The 14,194-nt window shown below is 40.6% G+C and overlaps 2 protein-coding genes across 5 annotated transcripts in view; one reads left to right on the forward strand and one right to left on the reverse strand.

Annotated features, from left to right (window-relative positions):
- Positions 1 to 5,688, forward strand: part of DENND4C (DENN domain containing 4C) — a 170,285-nt gene extending 164,597 nt beyond the window's left edge. For all 4 annotated transcript variants that reach the window (XM_090038783.1, XM_090038785.1, XM_090038784.1 and 1 more), the window contains one exon: positions 106 to 5,688. In XM_090038783.1, coding sequence (XP_089894909.1) covers positions 106 to 242 — 137 coding nt within the window. In that variant the 3' untranslated portion in view covers positions 243 to 5,688. The remainder of the gene's footprint in view (positions 1 to 105) is intronic.
- A 1,596-nt stretch (positions 5,689 to 7,284) lies between these two features.
- RPS6 (ribosomal protein S6) lies at positions 7,285 to 13,588 on the reverse strand. Its single transcript, XM_090038787.1, has 6 exons — positions 13,432 to 13,588; positions 12,604 to 12,735; positions 11,070 to 11,280; positions 10,187 to 10,333; positions 8,085 to 8,242; positions 7,285 to 7,419 (listed from the first exon to the last, which is right to left on the reverse strand). Exons 1-6 carry the CDS (start codon positions 13,435 to 13,437, stop codon positions 7,324 to 7,326), a joined length of 750 nt encoding a protein of 249 aa, XP_089894913.1. The 5' UTR covers positions 13,438 to 13,588; the 3' UTR covers positions 7,285 to 7,323.
- Positions 13,589 to 14,194: the final 606 nt, after the last annotated feature.

The raw sequence follows: 14,194 nt of genomic DNA on the forward strand, positions 1-14,194 counted from the left end.
AACTTGCAGAGTGATTTATATGGCAACCCTATTTTTGCAGGAAAAATTAAATTTGCACTTGAACTTTCTATGTAAATGACTTAAATTATGTTCTTTCCATTCCAGAGGCCTTTGACAGTGAGTACAGAATTGCATATAAAGGTCTAGCTTCAGAAGTGCTTGAAAAGATGCAGAAAATAGATGCACCTCCAGGCAGCAGGGTGGAGTGGTGCAGAAAATGTTTTGGAGCCCCTCTCATTTAAAAGTAAGGAGAAATACCACAGAACTTTCACAAGACAAAGCAGAGGTGGGACAAAACTGGGAGCATACAAATGTGGATTTCAGTTCCCAAAAGCTGATGCAAAACAGCGAGCTGGTGTTAAATCTCTTGTGGCCAACCTTTGCATTTTATTTGTCATCTCATGCAATAGTGTAAAATATTCTAAAATACCTTTGACCTTGTTTATAGCTAGGGTTATTCCACTCTTCAGTCACTGATCTGCCTTTTACTACTTGTTTGTATATATGTTTTTCTTCCTTCTCAACCCCTATCTCCAGTTGCATAGAGGGAGGAGATAAATAAGAGCATTTAATTGGCGGCTGCCTTAAGGTCCATCAGTACTAAAATATTTTATTGAAATACCTTTCTAGTGCACCAGCTTAAGTGTGACAGTACTCCTATGGACTGACCATAAGGTAAAGAGAGGGATCTGTTGTATATGTGTTCAGCGTGTATGTATTGGAACACTTGGACTGCAAGTTGCCATACATTTTCCTTAGACAATGGTCATTATACCAAACAGTTAGTTAGATGCAACTGTTTTGACGGATTTCCCTGTCCAGGTTGATCAAAAACATCAGTTGACAGACTTTAACCCTCTGCTTTGACTGCATTTAAAAGGTGTTTAGTTTCTCTACTCATAGTGTCCTGCTCTGTGAATTTGGCGATAACTGTGAATATATGACTCTATTCTTCCAAACAATGATGAGCTGCTTTCCTGAGTGGTTTGGAGAAGGGTGTTTTTCTGTAAGTCAGGGAGGTAATTAAGAGTGGTCCCCAAAGGGATTAACAAAATCAAAAATTGTCCAGAAATTAAGCTTTTTAGAGTATGTTTCAAAACAAAAAAGTATCCCTTAGGGTGAATTTGGAGCTTCAGATAACTGCCCCCCTCCGGGGTCTTGATCTCTTTTTTTAAACCTGTGGGAAAATTACTTTGCACTGTTATGTCCAAATTCAGTATTTTTATTACACATATTAATAAATGTGTTCTTCAAGTTGTGTATGCAGAGAACAATTCAAGAGCTAAAGTGAATGGTATTAAGAGTTAAAACCCTCTTTAGTTTCTTGCTGGTAGATGAGAACTTGTTCACCTCCTATTCCTACTTAATGATAACACTACGCATGCCCTTGGCAACCTGCAGTCAAACACTGATTTGGGATTTTTAATGTGTCCAAAGGTAGACACACGGCAACATTTGTGGTGCTGTTTCTGTTGAAATCATAGGAGAAATTGCATCAGCGCATGTCTATATTTTACCAGTAACTTCACTCATGAGAGAAACAGCAAGAAGGGATTCATGGATTATTAGGAGCATAACTAAAAAAGCACAATCGCACTCTAAGCTTGAATGTATTCTGTTCAGACTGCTGCCTTACTTTACTAGTATCCCACACTCCAGGATTTTGACTTTTAAAAACAATCGGGGCATGAGGATCTTTTTTAAGGTAGCTGAAATCCCTCCTCAAAAACAGTGCTTTCAACAAGTTGCTGACATATCCCTTCAAGCAATGGTTTTTAAACTGTTTGTAGCAAACTTTTTTGCTTTGTAGGCTGGATCTATTGTTTTTAAAGTAAAAAATGGCTGATCCTTAACTATGTTAGTGGGTTAAGTAGAGATGGAAACATTTCTCCACATTAAAACATATGCATTGTTACTACTTAGAAACAGAGGGGTAAAAAAAGGAACTTTTTTTTTTACTTTAGCCTTTGGAGGCTAATTGTTCACAGATGTAGGAACAACAAAACCATGCCGCTTGTTAAACTCGTGTTCTAATCGTGTTCAATTTTCGTCTTTCTTCCCAACAATATAAGACATGTGCAAACAATTTTTTATTTTGAACTAAATAAAAATTCCTACAAAGTACTCTCTCAAGCATTTTTATACTAGCATTATAGTATTGATTAAACAAATAAGAATAGCAAAGATTGTGCCTTATACTTCAGCACAACCTGTAAAGCCCCCAAAACTAATTTAGCATATTCCACTGGTAACCCTGAATAAGCAACTAAACCATGTGGCTACTTAGAGCAATTTAAATGACAATACATTTTGAGTACACTTATGCTGATCCAGTTCTGTAAACTATGTAGGTTAAAACGGTATGCTAAAGACTTTTGAGAGGTAGCAGCTAGATTTCTTTCTATCCTGTAACCATCAGAGATTAGGATCTATCATCAAAGCACCTTTTGTGTAGTGACTCACCTCATCCATTATTAAAAAAATTGAATATGACCCTGGACTTCTGTAAATCAGTTTCTCAACCTGTGGTATGCACACCCTTGGGGGTACACGAGACAGGCAGGGGGTATGCGGGTTCCCCAACACACTCTCTCTCACCCTCTTTTCCTCTCTCTCTCTCTCCTTCCTCCTCAAACCTATGGCAAAAAAATTTGGTGTGCCACGCATTGCGTAGTGCTTTAAATTCCCCAGTAATAATTTGGCATGCCACACTTTGCGCAACACTGGGTTCAGCCCTCCTAGCTTTGGCCAACTTCATCTTTAGCCCAGGTGCATACTTGAGTTGTGCACCCCTGGTGTAAAAGGTGGCAACTCCACCCACACCAGATCAGACATCTGTCATATCACGTCCTTATATACACAGCCCTCCTTCCAACATATGGGACACATTAGTCTGTAAATATTAATTTTCTAAATTTTTTTTATATTAACCTGCCCTGGGCTGCCTGTCATGCAGCCCTCAATGGCTTGCCAAAACTCAGGAAGTGCCCTCTGCCCAAAATAATTGCCTGCCCCTGAGTTAGGGGGTACTTGCTACTTAAGTTGAGAAACACTACTGTAAACTGCCAGTAGCTTGTTTATTATGGTACTAAATAGCTGTTAAACCCTAAAAAGCTGTTAAACCTTCTTCCCTGGAATGCATAGTAGCCTCCCCCCACCCACTCCTCCAACACATTCAAAGATTGACTTGAAAGGATCCCTTTGATCATTCTTGCACATACCTGAATTCCAGAGAGCTGAAAGTACTATGCAAATCTAAATGAATCCATTTAAGTCTACTGAAATGTACTTTCCAATCTAGAATGCAGGATTTTGTTACTGAGGTCCAGTTAACTTCTTGGTTTGTACTAGGTGATTAACTAGCTGACCCTAGATTGCATCCTCTGAGAGTAAGGATTATAGAAGCAATTTGCTATAAGGAGCATTTTTTATGGACTAAAGAAAAAAACTGAAAGCACCTTTTGGTGGCTACTTCCCCTTCCAAAAAATGATAGCATCCAATTCCCTTCTCCACTGATTCTGGAGTAATTAGCTACAACCGGCAGGGATTGATGCAAGTTGTATTGGAGAGGATTTTTCAGATATTTGTACTGACTAAATCTGAATATGTCAAATACCAAGACTGTACTTGGAAAACAGACATGACACACAACTAGCTGCTGCATATTTAATAATACCCATATGCTTGAAAGTCTGGCCCAGAAGGAAGGAAACCAACCTTTGAAAACTTTGTGGCTTTTTCTCCTTTCCCAATCCAGGCAATAGCAAAATAATAAATGATTTTCTGCAAATCAATAACTTCTGTGGGCCACAGAGGACTGACTGAAACTGGATTCTTTTTCTCTCCTATTAACTGTTGTTCCAGTGACACTAAATATAGGAGTGAGCTTTACCCAGAAGTCAGAAAAGTAGAATATAAATGGTTATTCCCCAGCTACTCTCTCTCCCTGTTAAAGGTAGAAAATGGCTATGTTACCTGGGAACCTCTTGTCTAGAGAAGCAAGTCAATTCTAGCTGGCGTGTAAAAAGAAACAAAAAACCCAGCCAAGGTTGATATGGAGGTGCTCCGTCTGTACATGTATTTTGGAACCCAGTTCGTAAGCCATAAAGATGATGGTGGTAGACAGATGTTGCCTGGAAAGCCTGCTACAGAGCTGGACAAATAAATCAAAAGTGCTAGAAACAATCACTTTAAGGAAACTGAGGGGGTTTATGGTATTTTGAATGAACTTGTGAAATGTTAAAAGGATTTTTTTAATTAACACAAATAACAAACAGAGGAACAAACTTTGAATTACTGGCCTGAAAATTTGAATCATCAGTGAACTGTGTGGAGAGGATGCATTTTGCCATGTTTTTCTAATTTCTTAAATCCACCAGCTATGCCTTGTTTCAGTTTCATAGTGTAAATAACTTCATAAGGTTTGAGGTTGGGATTTGTTTGTTTTTGCGGTGAGTAAGAGAATTCTAGGTCATTACAAAGATGTAATTTACTGTAAATGAAAACCCAATGGATTCCAAAAAACTGATGTGCAAAGACTAGGAAACTGAATGAAAAGGCTGTAATTGGGATAGATTCTAGCTGCATACCACAACACTAGAACTCTGGGTATTGCTCATAGCTGGACCTTACTGGGTTTGACTAATGTGGGTTCAGACAGTGATATTGTAATGAGGGAAAACATTGATTTAATAAATACGTGAAACTAAATTATTACATCTTATAAATAAATTAGTCTTCATAGATTTCATGTTTGCTAAATTCTGAATTCACACTGCGCTAATAAAGTACTAGGTTTTATTCCATCCTAACCCTGAATATTTTTTCTGTACTGCCTCAGTAGAAAAGAAAATCCAGACTTTAGTTTGAGAGTTCTGTTTTCCTGCAACTACCTTCACATTGACTATATTATTAAAGTATGTATGAATTCAACTATAGAAATTTATATTTTTGTAACAACTATTTAAAAACTTGGATAAATCCAGCTGAAATGTTGAAATCATCTTAAACTATTAATGTTTCTTCACTGCAAATAATTGCATCTCTTTAAATGAGTTAATTCAATTTTATTTGTGCCCTTTAATAAAGCAGTTTTTCACTTAAGTTGAAACCTTAATGTGCCTTTTGTAGACCAGCTTCTCCTCAATCTTTTTAAAAACAAAATCAACAACCTTGTAAATTTTAAGTGCTGACATGGAGCAGTTGAATTGGGAACATTCTGTTGCTGTGCTATATTTTGTGATGCATAATAGCAAAGACAGTAATTGATTTTTTTGTCTTTCATTCCACATCAATCAGCAGTGCAAATAAAAGGGATTATATTTCCTGTTTTTACAAGTACATTGAGCTCCTTTTCAGGAGCTTGAAAATAAACTGTGTATGTTAATGAGGATAAAAGGAAGTAGTGTGAATATATTATCAATTTATTAAATTAGCTGACAAGTTTTCTATTAATAATGCAAGTAAATTTGCACTGGGAGACTGTTTGCAAACTGTTCTAAAATGGCATCCATGTACTGTGCTTTGCTCTAACAAATGTTCTCCGTAATGGGTTTTTTTGTACATTTATCAGATGTTTCTCAAGTTGAAAAAGGCGCTATGTGTATTCTGAATTTTGTATAGGTATCCTAGACTATTAAGAAATAACTTGTTAATGTATTTCTCAAAATAAAATTTATACAATGCCATCTGTAACTTCTTGGTTTTATTTTTATCAAAGTTCTTAAAAAGCAAATGTCAACTGTGGGTTCAGCTCATGACAAGGTATAGTGTACTGACACTTCTTTGTAAAGCTCAAACACCTCTCATTTCATCAAGAGTCCTTGCTGAAATTTTTTTTAAGTTCTCAGGTAATTTAAATTATAGCCTTCCCTGCTGCAAGTGTAATGTTATGTATTACTGTATGCATTTGAGCTTCAATAACTTCTTCAGTGTTCAGTATAGCACAGATATTTGCTACTAATTGAATTTTCATTATTGCAGTAAGAGAGCCCAGCCATAACTGCAGTTTTGTCTCATGCCCATTTTAAAATGAAAACTTGGCAGTGTTGTGGCTTGTTTGTTGATAAAATTTGAGAATTTAAAAAAAAAAAAAATTAAAAGGACAGATGTTTTAAAATGTTGTATTGAGTTGTAAATTAACATTTTAGTGATCAGACTTGCACCGTTGTTTAAAAAACGTGTGAAGAAGCATCAGTGGAAACTGGATTTAAGAGTCAATGATTTAAATCAGGGTTCTCTCTCCATGACTTAAAACAATCTACTCTGCTTTATACCTAAAGGTGCTGTGTGTGGAAATAAGACATGCATGGTGTGATTTTTAATGGTATCTCAATTTCTTGCCTCTATGTATATACAACTTTGTCTTTACAGCAGAATTCAGTATCTGTACAAGCAAGCTTGAATTCTTAGGTGCCAAAATCTGACTTTATTACTGTATTAGTTTCATCACCATCTTAAGATAATGTTTTTAGAGTAAGATAATTTTGTATACTTTGAACAGAGCCTCTGATCCACAAGTTTCTTATTTCCTAGGAAGCAGAGCTGTCCAGTTTCAACATAGCCACAGGCCACATACCGCAGGCACAGCTCTTCCCTACAGCACCATGCAAGGCTGTGCTGGAGGACCATTAGTTGGACAGTCTTGACTTAATTCCCTAAGAAACTAAAATGCTTGTCTTGCAACCAAGACAGTGTAATGAAACTTGTAATTGTGTAAATACTTCAAACATTATGGTAAATGCTCAGTTGAATAATGAACACACTAGAAGAATAAGAGGCTCCAAATGAGAAGTAAAGCAAACAACCTAAATCACTAATCCTGCACTACTTTATGGTGTAGTATAGTATTGGGATGTCTTCTGTGCAAGTAGGACAGCTTCTGCATGATAGTGGTTAGCACCACACCTAGTGTATCTTTTTGTGGTACAGCTCATAAATAGCTTAGGTAGCTGAATAACCAGAAACAACAGTACTCCAATGTGGTTCACTGCTGTCTGGGATAAGCTTACCAGAAGTTACAGGCTTGATACAAGAAATATTCCATAGCTTCTGGCTAGCCTTAATCTTAGTTTGTCTTTTTGAGTAAGTGCACGTGGGGAAGAGGAAAGAAAACAGTATAATGGTTCACTTTTAATAGATTATGAAGCCATGAGTTGTAAATTAAATAATCCTAGATAAATTTAAAAAAATGACAAATGTGAGATGTTCAGTCATAAAAACATCTTAAAACATGGCAATTATGGCAGTCAAAGAAATATCTTTAAGAAAAGCTATGAGGAATATTCAGTTCAAAAGATTTTATTTTAATATCACGTACATCTTTACTTCTGACTCGACTCGGATTTAGATGTGGAAGCTCTCAATGAGGAAAGTCTGCGCCTCTTTGCTATCTGCTCCTGACGTTTTTCCTTTGCCTCCTGTGAGAGAGAAAAAAGCAGCAATGCATGTGTGCGACTGATCAGCTCACCGGAATACCCTATGCTCTGAATCTGAGAGAAATTAAAGCTAGAAAAATCTTAAGCAGTTTAACTCGAATGGAGAATAAATCAGAGCTGCCGAAGTTTGATCTAGGACAGAAAGTATGAGCATCTTCTAGTGGCAAGACAGTTCTATCCTTGCCTCAGTACATGATGTAGGGTGGAATACTGTACTAGGTGGGAGAAATACACTTTGATATGTATGCAGTACAGTTAATCATTTTTCATTTAGACAAAAGCAGCTCAAGTAATTCTCACACCTAGCAGAGGTTGGGCCTTCAACTGTACCCATGCTGAGCTTTAGGTTGTAAAGGAAGTGAGTTTAATAATGGAGCCCTAGGCTACAAGAGTTTTCAAAACTGTTTAAAAACTGGCTGAAGTGAAAAGGGCAGGAGGGGAAGGAAGAGTGCTTGCAAGAAATGGCTGCACCAGGAAACAGTTGCACTAACAGCCGAGAGTACAGACATGCAAGCAGTTTTGTAACACCCTCATTAGAAGGTAATTTAAGTCAAGTTGTGTGGACAAAATCCTATTTAGAGCTAACTTGTCTAATTACCTGCAATAAATGCATACTGAAATGAAACACTGAATACTTTGAGACATACCTTCATTCTCTTGGCCAAAAGCTTGGCATATTCCGCTGCTTCCTCCTTGTTCTTCTGTGTACGCTGCTTCTTCAGAGCAATACGTCTACGCTTATGTTGCAGGACTCGGGGAGTCACCAATCGTTGAATCTTAGGAGCCTTGGTTCTGGGTTTCTTGCCTAAGATTAGGAAAGCATGTGTTACCTTCTGTAAATGCTGAACAAGTTCGTTTCTTAACTAGGTAACGTCACATTATTTAGTTTTTTTATAATTTACTGCAAAAAAACCCAAACAAACAACTTCACAACAGTTTTCCAATTTGAGACACCCAACATGGTAATATACTCAGTCTTCCCTCTCCTGTAGTAGGGAAGGACAGGGATTTTCGAGAACATTCTAGCAGAATGTCTTGTAAAGTAAGCAAGGATTATGTTCCAATTCCTTTTTCATAAGAGAACCAACTGTTCCCAAAAGCTTCAAGTATGTCCCCCCTCACAGAGGAGTCCCATCTGTTGTACATCCAGCTGAAGAGGCATATGGCTTCACCCTAATCAATATTAAGCTACATGTTTCATTTCTACAAATGTTTGACTAAGTTGCAACAAACTTGGTAGAAGGGCTGTCAAAAGCAAGATAAACTATGTCCTAGATGTTGTAGTTGGATTACTGTCATCTTTTACAATCTTAAAAAATCTCAAGCATGTTGTAACGCCAGCTCAGTTAGCTGGTGATCAGAGAATCTACCTCAAAAAAATCTAGAAAAAATTGTGGTGAAAGAAACTAATTCTCACAGCTCTTTCAAGTTTTTCTTCCTACTTAAAATTCCATGTGAATTCATGTATGCTTTAAGGCTACAGAAACTGAACAGCCAGAGTCTACATCACACATGAATAGAGTGGGAGTACATGGCACTTAAGTTTTACCATTCAAATTCCTAAGGCAGGGGTATCAAACGTACAGGCAGTACTGCTGCTCTATCCAGCCCACCGAGCCAGGGTATTTAGTTAAAGGGCAGGTGCCTGCTACAAACCTCAGGCCCTGCTGGACATGGGTAGTGGCAGAAGGGCAAGCCAGGGCTATACTGTTCACCTCACAGCCAGCCCAAGTCACAGGGTGAGTCTGACACCCCTCTTTCAAGGAGCTTGACTTAATTGTTAGAAATCCAACCCACAATGAAGCTACTATACTACTTTCCAAGCTAGAGCTAGTACAGCCTAGCTCCACAGGGAAGTTCAGGCAGGGCCAGCACTGCTCTAGCTTCGGGCCTCAGGTGAACTGCAAGAGAACTATAAATGTGAAGCCAAATCTTTGGAGATGCTATCCTTACTTTAAAGCCCTTTAACCAAGCAAGTTAGTAGTCTTTCACAAGTTTCAAGTTCCATGGAGTGCCTTATTTTTAGCACCAGCCTTTAACATTTGATGTTCTGAAAGCTGCCCTGAGGCATTAGGAAATATACAGCTAAACTAAGCAGGTAAGAGCAGGACCCTTCTTCAAGGAGGTAAGCGCCGTAATCTATAAGTTCAGTTGTTGTTTTTTTTTAAATTGGGTCCCTCTTAATTCCCAGAAGTTATGGAGGGATGTCTTGAATCTAAAATGGTTGAGAACCACTGCACTAGCTAAAGTTTAGTTTCCCTATCTGTCCTTCCTTTAACTACTGCAGAGGTAGGATGCAGAACAGCAGACAGGGGAGAAGTAAATATCCCAGACAAGCAGTGGTTTAAAAGTATTACATTTTAGGGACTGATGTCAGAAACAAAAAAGTAAGTCTGAATTAAAAGAAAAGGCTGAGTTTAAAGCATTTTGATGCCAGAAGTATTAAATATTTGCTCTCACTATCAGGAAAAGCATAAAATTTTATATTCAAACCATTTTCATTCACAACATGACTCTGGATTAGGAGCACCAGCAAGTACATGCAGAAGTGACACTGAATTTTTCCCCTCCCCATGAGCTCCATGGAAATAGTAGGAAAGGCTGCTTATCTACAGATTGTCAGCAGCAACTGACAATCAAATTTAGGTGGCACTTAGCACCATTTAGATATGAGGAATCAATTCTCCCCAGAAGCTTAGATGGATGTCTCCCAATCACTGAAATACAACAGAGAAGCAGAGAATCTTACCCTCTTTGTTCAGGGGTTTTCTTACTACATACTGACGAACATCATCTTCCTTGGAAAGGTTAAACAGCTTGCGGATTCTGCTTGCTCTCTTGGGACCAAGTCGACGAGGCACAGTGGTGTCTGTCAGTCCAGGAATATCTCTCTCACCTTTAGGTAAATTGTTAAGATTAGTTGCACTGACATGAATCCAGGCCTCCTTGAACTCAGTTATCTGAGCAGTTGCTAAAAATTCCATTACAAATATACTGCCTTGACATGACTCTGCTAGTGTCAAAATAAAGGCTTGGTAGTTTTTAGGGCACACCTACCATTCCAAATTTCATACTGCATTGCTACCTCTAATAAGAGCATTTCAACTAGTCAATAGACTAGCTCACTCTATTTAAGACACATTATCTTTCAAGTGCTGCAAGATATAAAGTACCTTTAAAGCACATATTTAGCCCCTCAAGGAGCCCATGGGCTAAATGACATGGCTCTATCACCCATCTCTCTGATGCCCACAGTTTAAGACATTTTCACTTGTTTAGGACAAAAACAACCAAAAAACAGTGCATCAAGAATATCATAATGCTGGATACATGGACCTCCAGCTGCCTAAGTGCAGCATGGCTATGACCTAACCAATTAGTTTATTTCCTCTCTTTTTTTTAATTTCTTAAGTAAGAGTATGCGAATAAGCATCAGTTACTAATATGAATCTGACATGATCACTCCATTTTAATGGAGGTCTCCAGTGGGGTCAGGCTCTTTTAAGTCACGTTTCATAAATAATGAAAGTTTCTAACCAGAGATGTCAGCATTAAGTAACATTCATTGAAGCATTTGTTTTAAGGCCTTTGCCTATTGCAGAGACTTAATACCCATGCCCACAGAGTCTTACCTTTCTTTACAATGACCAAATTCAGGACACTTAAATTGGCATCAACAATACAGCCCCTGACAGACTTGCGTTTTCGTTCTCCAGTTCTTCTTGGGCGATAGCAGGAGTGGCCCTTGCTAAGCAGCAGGCGCACACGTCCATGAGTCAGGACACCTTGTTTCATGGGGAAGCCTTGTTTGTCATTGCCACCACTGATGCGGACAACGTAGCCCTGTTAAGAAAAAGATCAGCAGAGGGACAATGCACTTTTTAATTAAATGTTGCTTGTGGATACAGTCACTATATCTGTATTCTTTTAAAGTTTGAAATTTAACGTCTGTACCTCATTTGTAATACAGCAGGCATCCAACAATTTGCATGCAACTCAAACACTACTGGACTAGATGTGTGTAAGTTACTATTTTAGTGACTGTATTTCAATGTAGGCGTAATTGGCAGAAAAGGTTCAAAGAGTCTTGCTCTTCAAAGTCGCACAGAATCCATTAGTGATTCTCAAACCAGGGTGTTGTGGCATCCTGGGTTGCCTGTAGATCTTTTCAAGGGTGCTGCAGGGTACCATGCAGTGTTATCACCCTTAGGTGTGCAAACACAATTCACAAGATCGACCCAGAAATTTCACACAAGAACCCATGGCATCAAAAGCATGTTGACTTGTTGTGATCTTTCTGCGTTCCCTGAACAGAAGAATTGCTTTGTTCCTTTTTTGTAGTTAAAACAGAAGTGAAAACTCCTTGAGTCTATCAAAGTTGAGAGCCACTGATCTATCACTTTTGGGAGCTCTAGGAGGCCAGCACAGCACCAGTGTGAATCATGCACAAAGCAGCTGAGGAGAGTAGCTAAGGACAAGCCCCCATACCTAGTGTGAACAGAGCTAAATGCATCTAAAATGGTTCTGTCCCACCAATTTAAATTCAAGTTTCAAAGTACGCCAATGGGGGAAAAAAAGAAAAAAAAAAGAGGCTTTGTAAACTAGTTGGACATTTTTCAGACCTCGCCTAAGCAGTCAGCAGTAGACAGTTATAGAAGCACAGGTTTGTCTGTTTTTTAACCCCTAAAAGCATATGTCCAGACCTATTTTTTTCCCCCACCACTGTAGAGGATGAATCATCAGCTCTTCCCCAGCTCAAGCTAACCTACATACCTCCTCTCCAACTACCAGGAGTGGCTTATATTTAAGGGAAGACAGTCATCACAAAAGGAAGGAACCCTATATCTAGGAAGGCCACTAAGTCTATTCTTTACAAAGGCTTATTCCTGTGGTAGAACAGTTTTTACTTCTTTTTAAACTGCTGAACCACAAGTCAGGCCAGGGGCAGCAATCTGTGTGAAAGGATATATCTTATTACACCTAAGAAAAGGTCAACAATCAGCACCCAAACTACACTAAGTTAGGAAAAGGTCTTCTCAAGGCATCATTACACCAGTTCTGTACATCTTATGTGAATACTTATGCCAGTGTTTTACACTGCCCACTCCCCTGCCTTGCCCAGCACATGCCAAAAAAAAGCTGGCATTACATTAGCCAAATTCTTACCTTCCATTCCTCACCAAGTGAATCAGCAGCAACTTCAGTAGCCATACGCTTCTCATAGAAGGTGCGCAGTTTTCGCTCATCGTCCACTTCAATGAGTTTCTGGCAGCCAGTGGCTGGGAAAGAGATGTTGAGCTAGGAACATAAAAGAGGAACCTCATTAAACCCAGATCACTTTTTCCAGGGCAAAGCCTGGTCCCCATTGCCCAGTTCCAGCTCCTCATCTCAAGAGGATCTCTTCAAATTCCTGCTCAGCTCCCTTAAAGACACACAGCCCGAGAGGCTCCCAAACTGAACATACAGCCTACATCTGCCAGATTTTGCTGACTAATGTCCTCTTCCAGCCTGGACCCGTTAATGCTTTCATGCGTGAATGCAACGCCAGCACTGATCCTAGTGCTGACAACAGCCTGGTGATCGTGCTTCAATGCACCCATTTGAAAGACAGTGCAACCAAAGGCAGGATGTTTCTTCTTACTCCTCCCTTGGCCTGGTGCAAAACCAGGCGCACTCACTTGCTGCCCTTCCAAAAGGGGCACTAAAACTCCAGCCCAGCCCCCTCCCCCTAGCCCTGCAAGGTTCCGTCCCCCTGATCCCGCAGCGCGCGTCTGACCGCGAGGGTTCCATCCTGCGCGCGCAGCCCCAACGCGAGGCCACCACCACGTTCCATCCCAGCCACCGCCAGGAATCCGCTTCCATCCACGCCGCAACTGCGCTCTCCCGCCCGGCCCCGGCGCCATCGCGTCCCACAAGCGGCCCCGCACCCAACGCCGAAGCTATTTGAGGGCGGGAGCTGCGGTTGGCGCCAGGACCCGGCCCCGAAGCGCCCACCTTCATCCTGGCCACACAGGGTCTCTCGGCTCCACCACGGGTAAAAAGGACAGACTTCCGCCCAGCCCTGCTGACATAGGCGCGCGGAGATCTCGCGAGAGGCTGCAGCACCCAACGCGAGACGGGAAGGGAGAAAGAGGTGGGCGCCACGTGACCAACGTTAGCCAGTTGGGAAGAGGCGTTCTACTCACTTGTTCGCCGCCGGGCTAGAGTGTCTCTTTCTGGCCTCTCTAGCTTTTGGTGGATTCCGCCGCGTTCTCTATGGTGGGAAAGGTTGTAGAGTCCCCTCACCGCGGCAGCAGTAGCAGAGCACTGCCTGGGAGCCAGCCGGTGGGGGTGTATGTGAGCCCTGCCTATTCCAGGCGGGGGGTGAAATCCAGGTAGCCCACACCATTCAGAGCATAGTGAACCTGGCACAGGAACCTGGGTCCTTACCACTGCTCAAGGTGGGTGTAGACCAGGCCCAGCCTGGCCCTATAGCAGCAGCTCCCCAAATAGGATTGGATGCAGGCTGGAAAAAAACCCCACATGCCAGAGATGTTGCTGCAAGCGAGTGAGCAAGCTTCCACCTGTGGGCATCACGTTTGCTTGAGCCAGTTGCATGATTAAAATCAAGCTGGTGGTTCTCAAGTGGGGGCCCTTGAGGTCCTTGGGGAAAGACCATGCCCACAATGGTGGCAGGAGAAGTACCCTGGCTGAAGTAACACAATTAAAATGGCAGTGTGTAGTGGAGGGTTGCACCCTTGTCTGCTTGCGGACAGGA

The sequence above is a fragment of the Crocodylus siamensis genome, chromosome 3 (assembly GCF_052110815.1).
Source record: "Crocodylus siamensis isolate JL-2025a chromosome 3, ASM5211081v1, whole genome shotgun sequence".
Taxonomy (NCBI): Eukaryota; Metazoa; Chordata; order Crocodylia; family Crocodylidae; genus Crocodylus; species Crocodylus siamensis.

Excerpts from the sequence above, each read along its gene's own strand:
- RPS6 (XM_090038787.1), bottom strand. Across the intron at positions 10,334-11,069 it reads TTTGGTCATTGTAAAGAAAG|GTGAGAGAGATATTCCTGGA; the intron begins GTAAGACTCTGT and ends ATTTACCTAAAG. Across the intron at positions 7,420-8,084 it reads TTTTGGCCAAGAGAATGAAG|GAGGCAAAGGAAAAACGTCA; the intron begins GTATGTCTCAAA and ends TCTCTCTCACAG.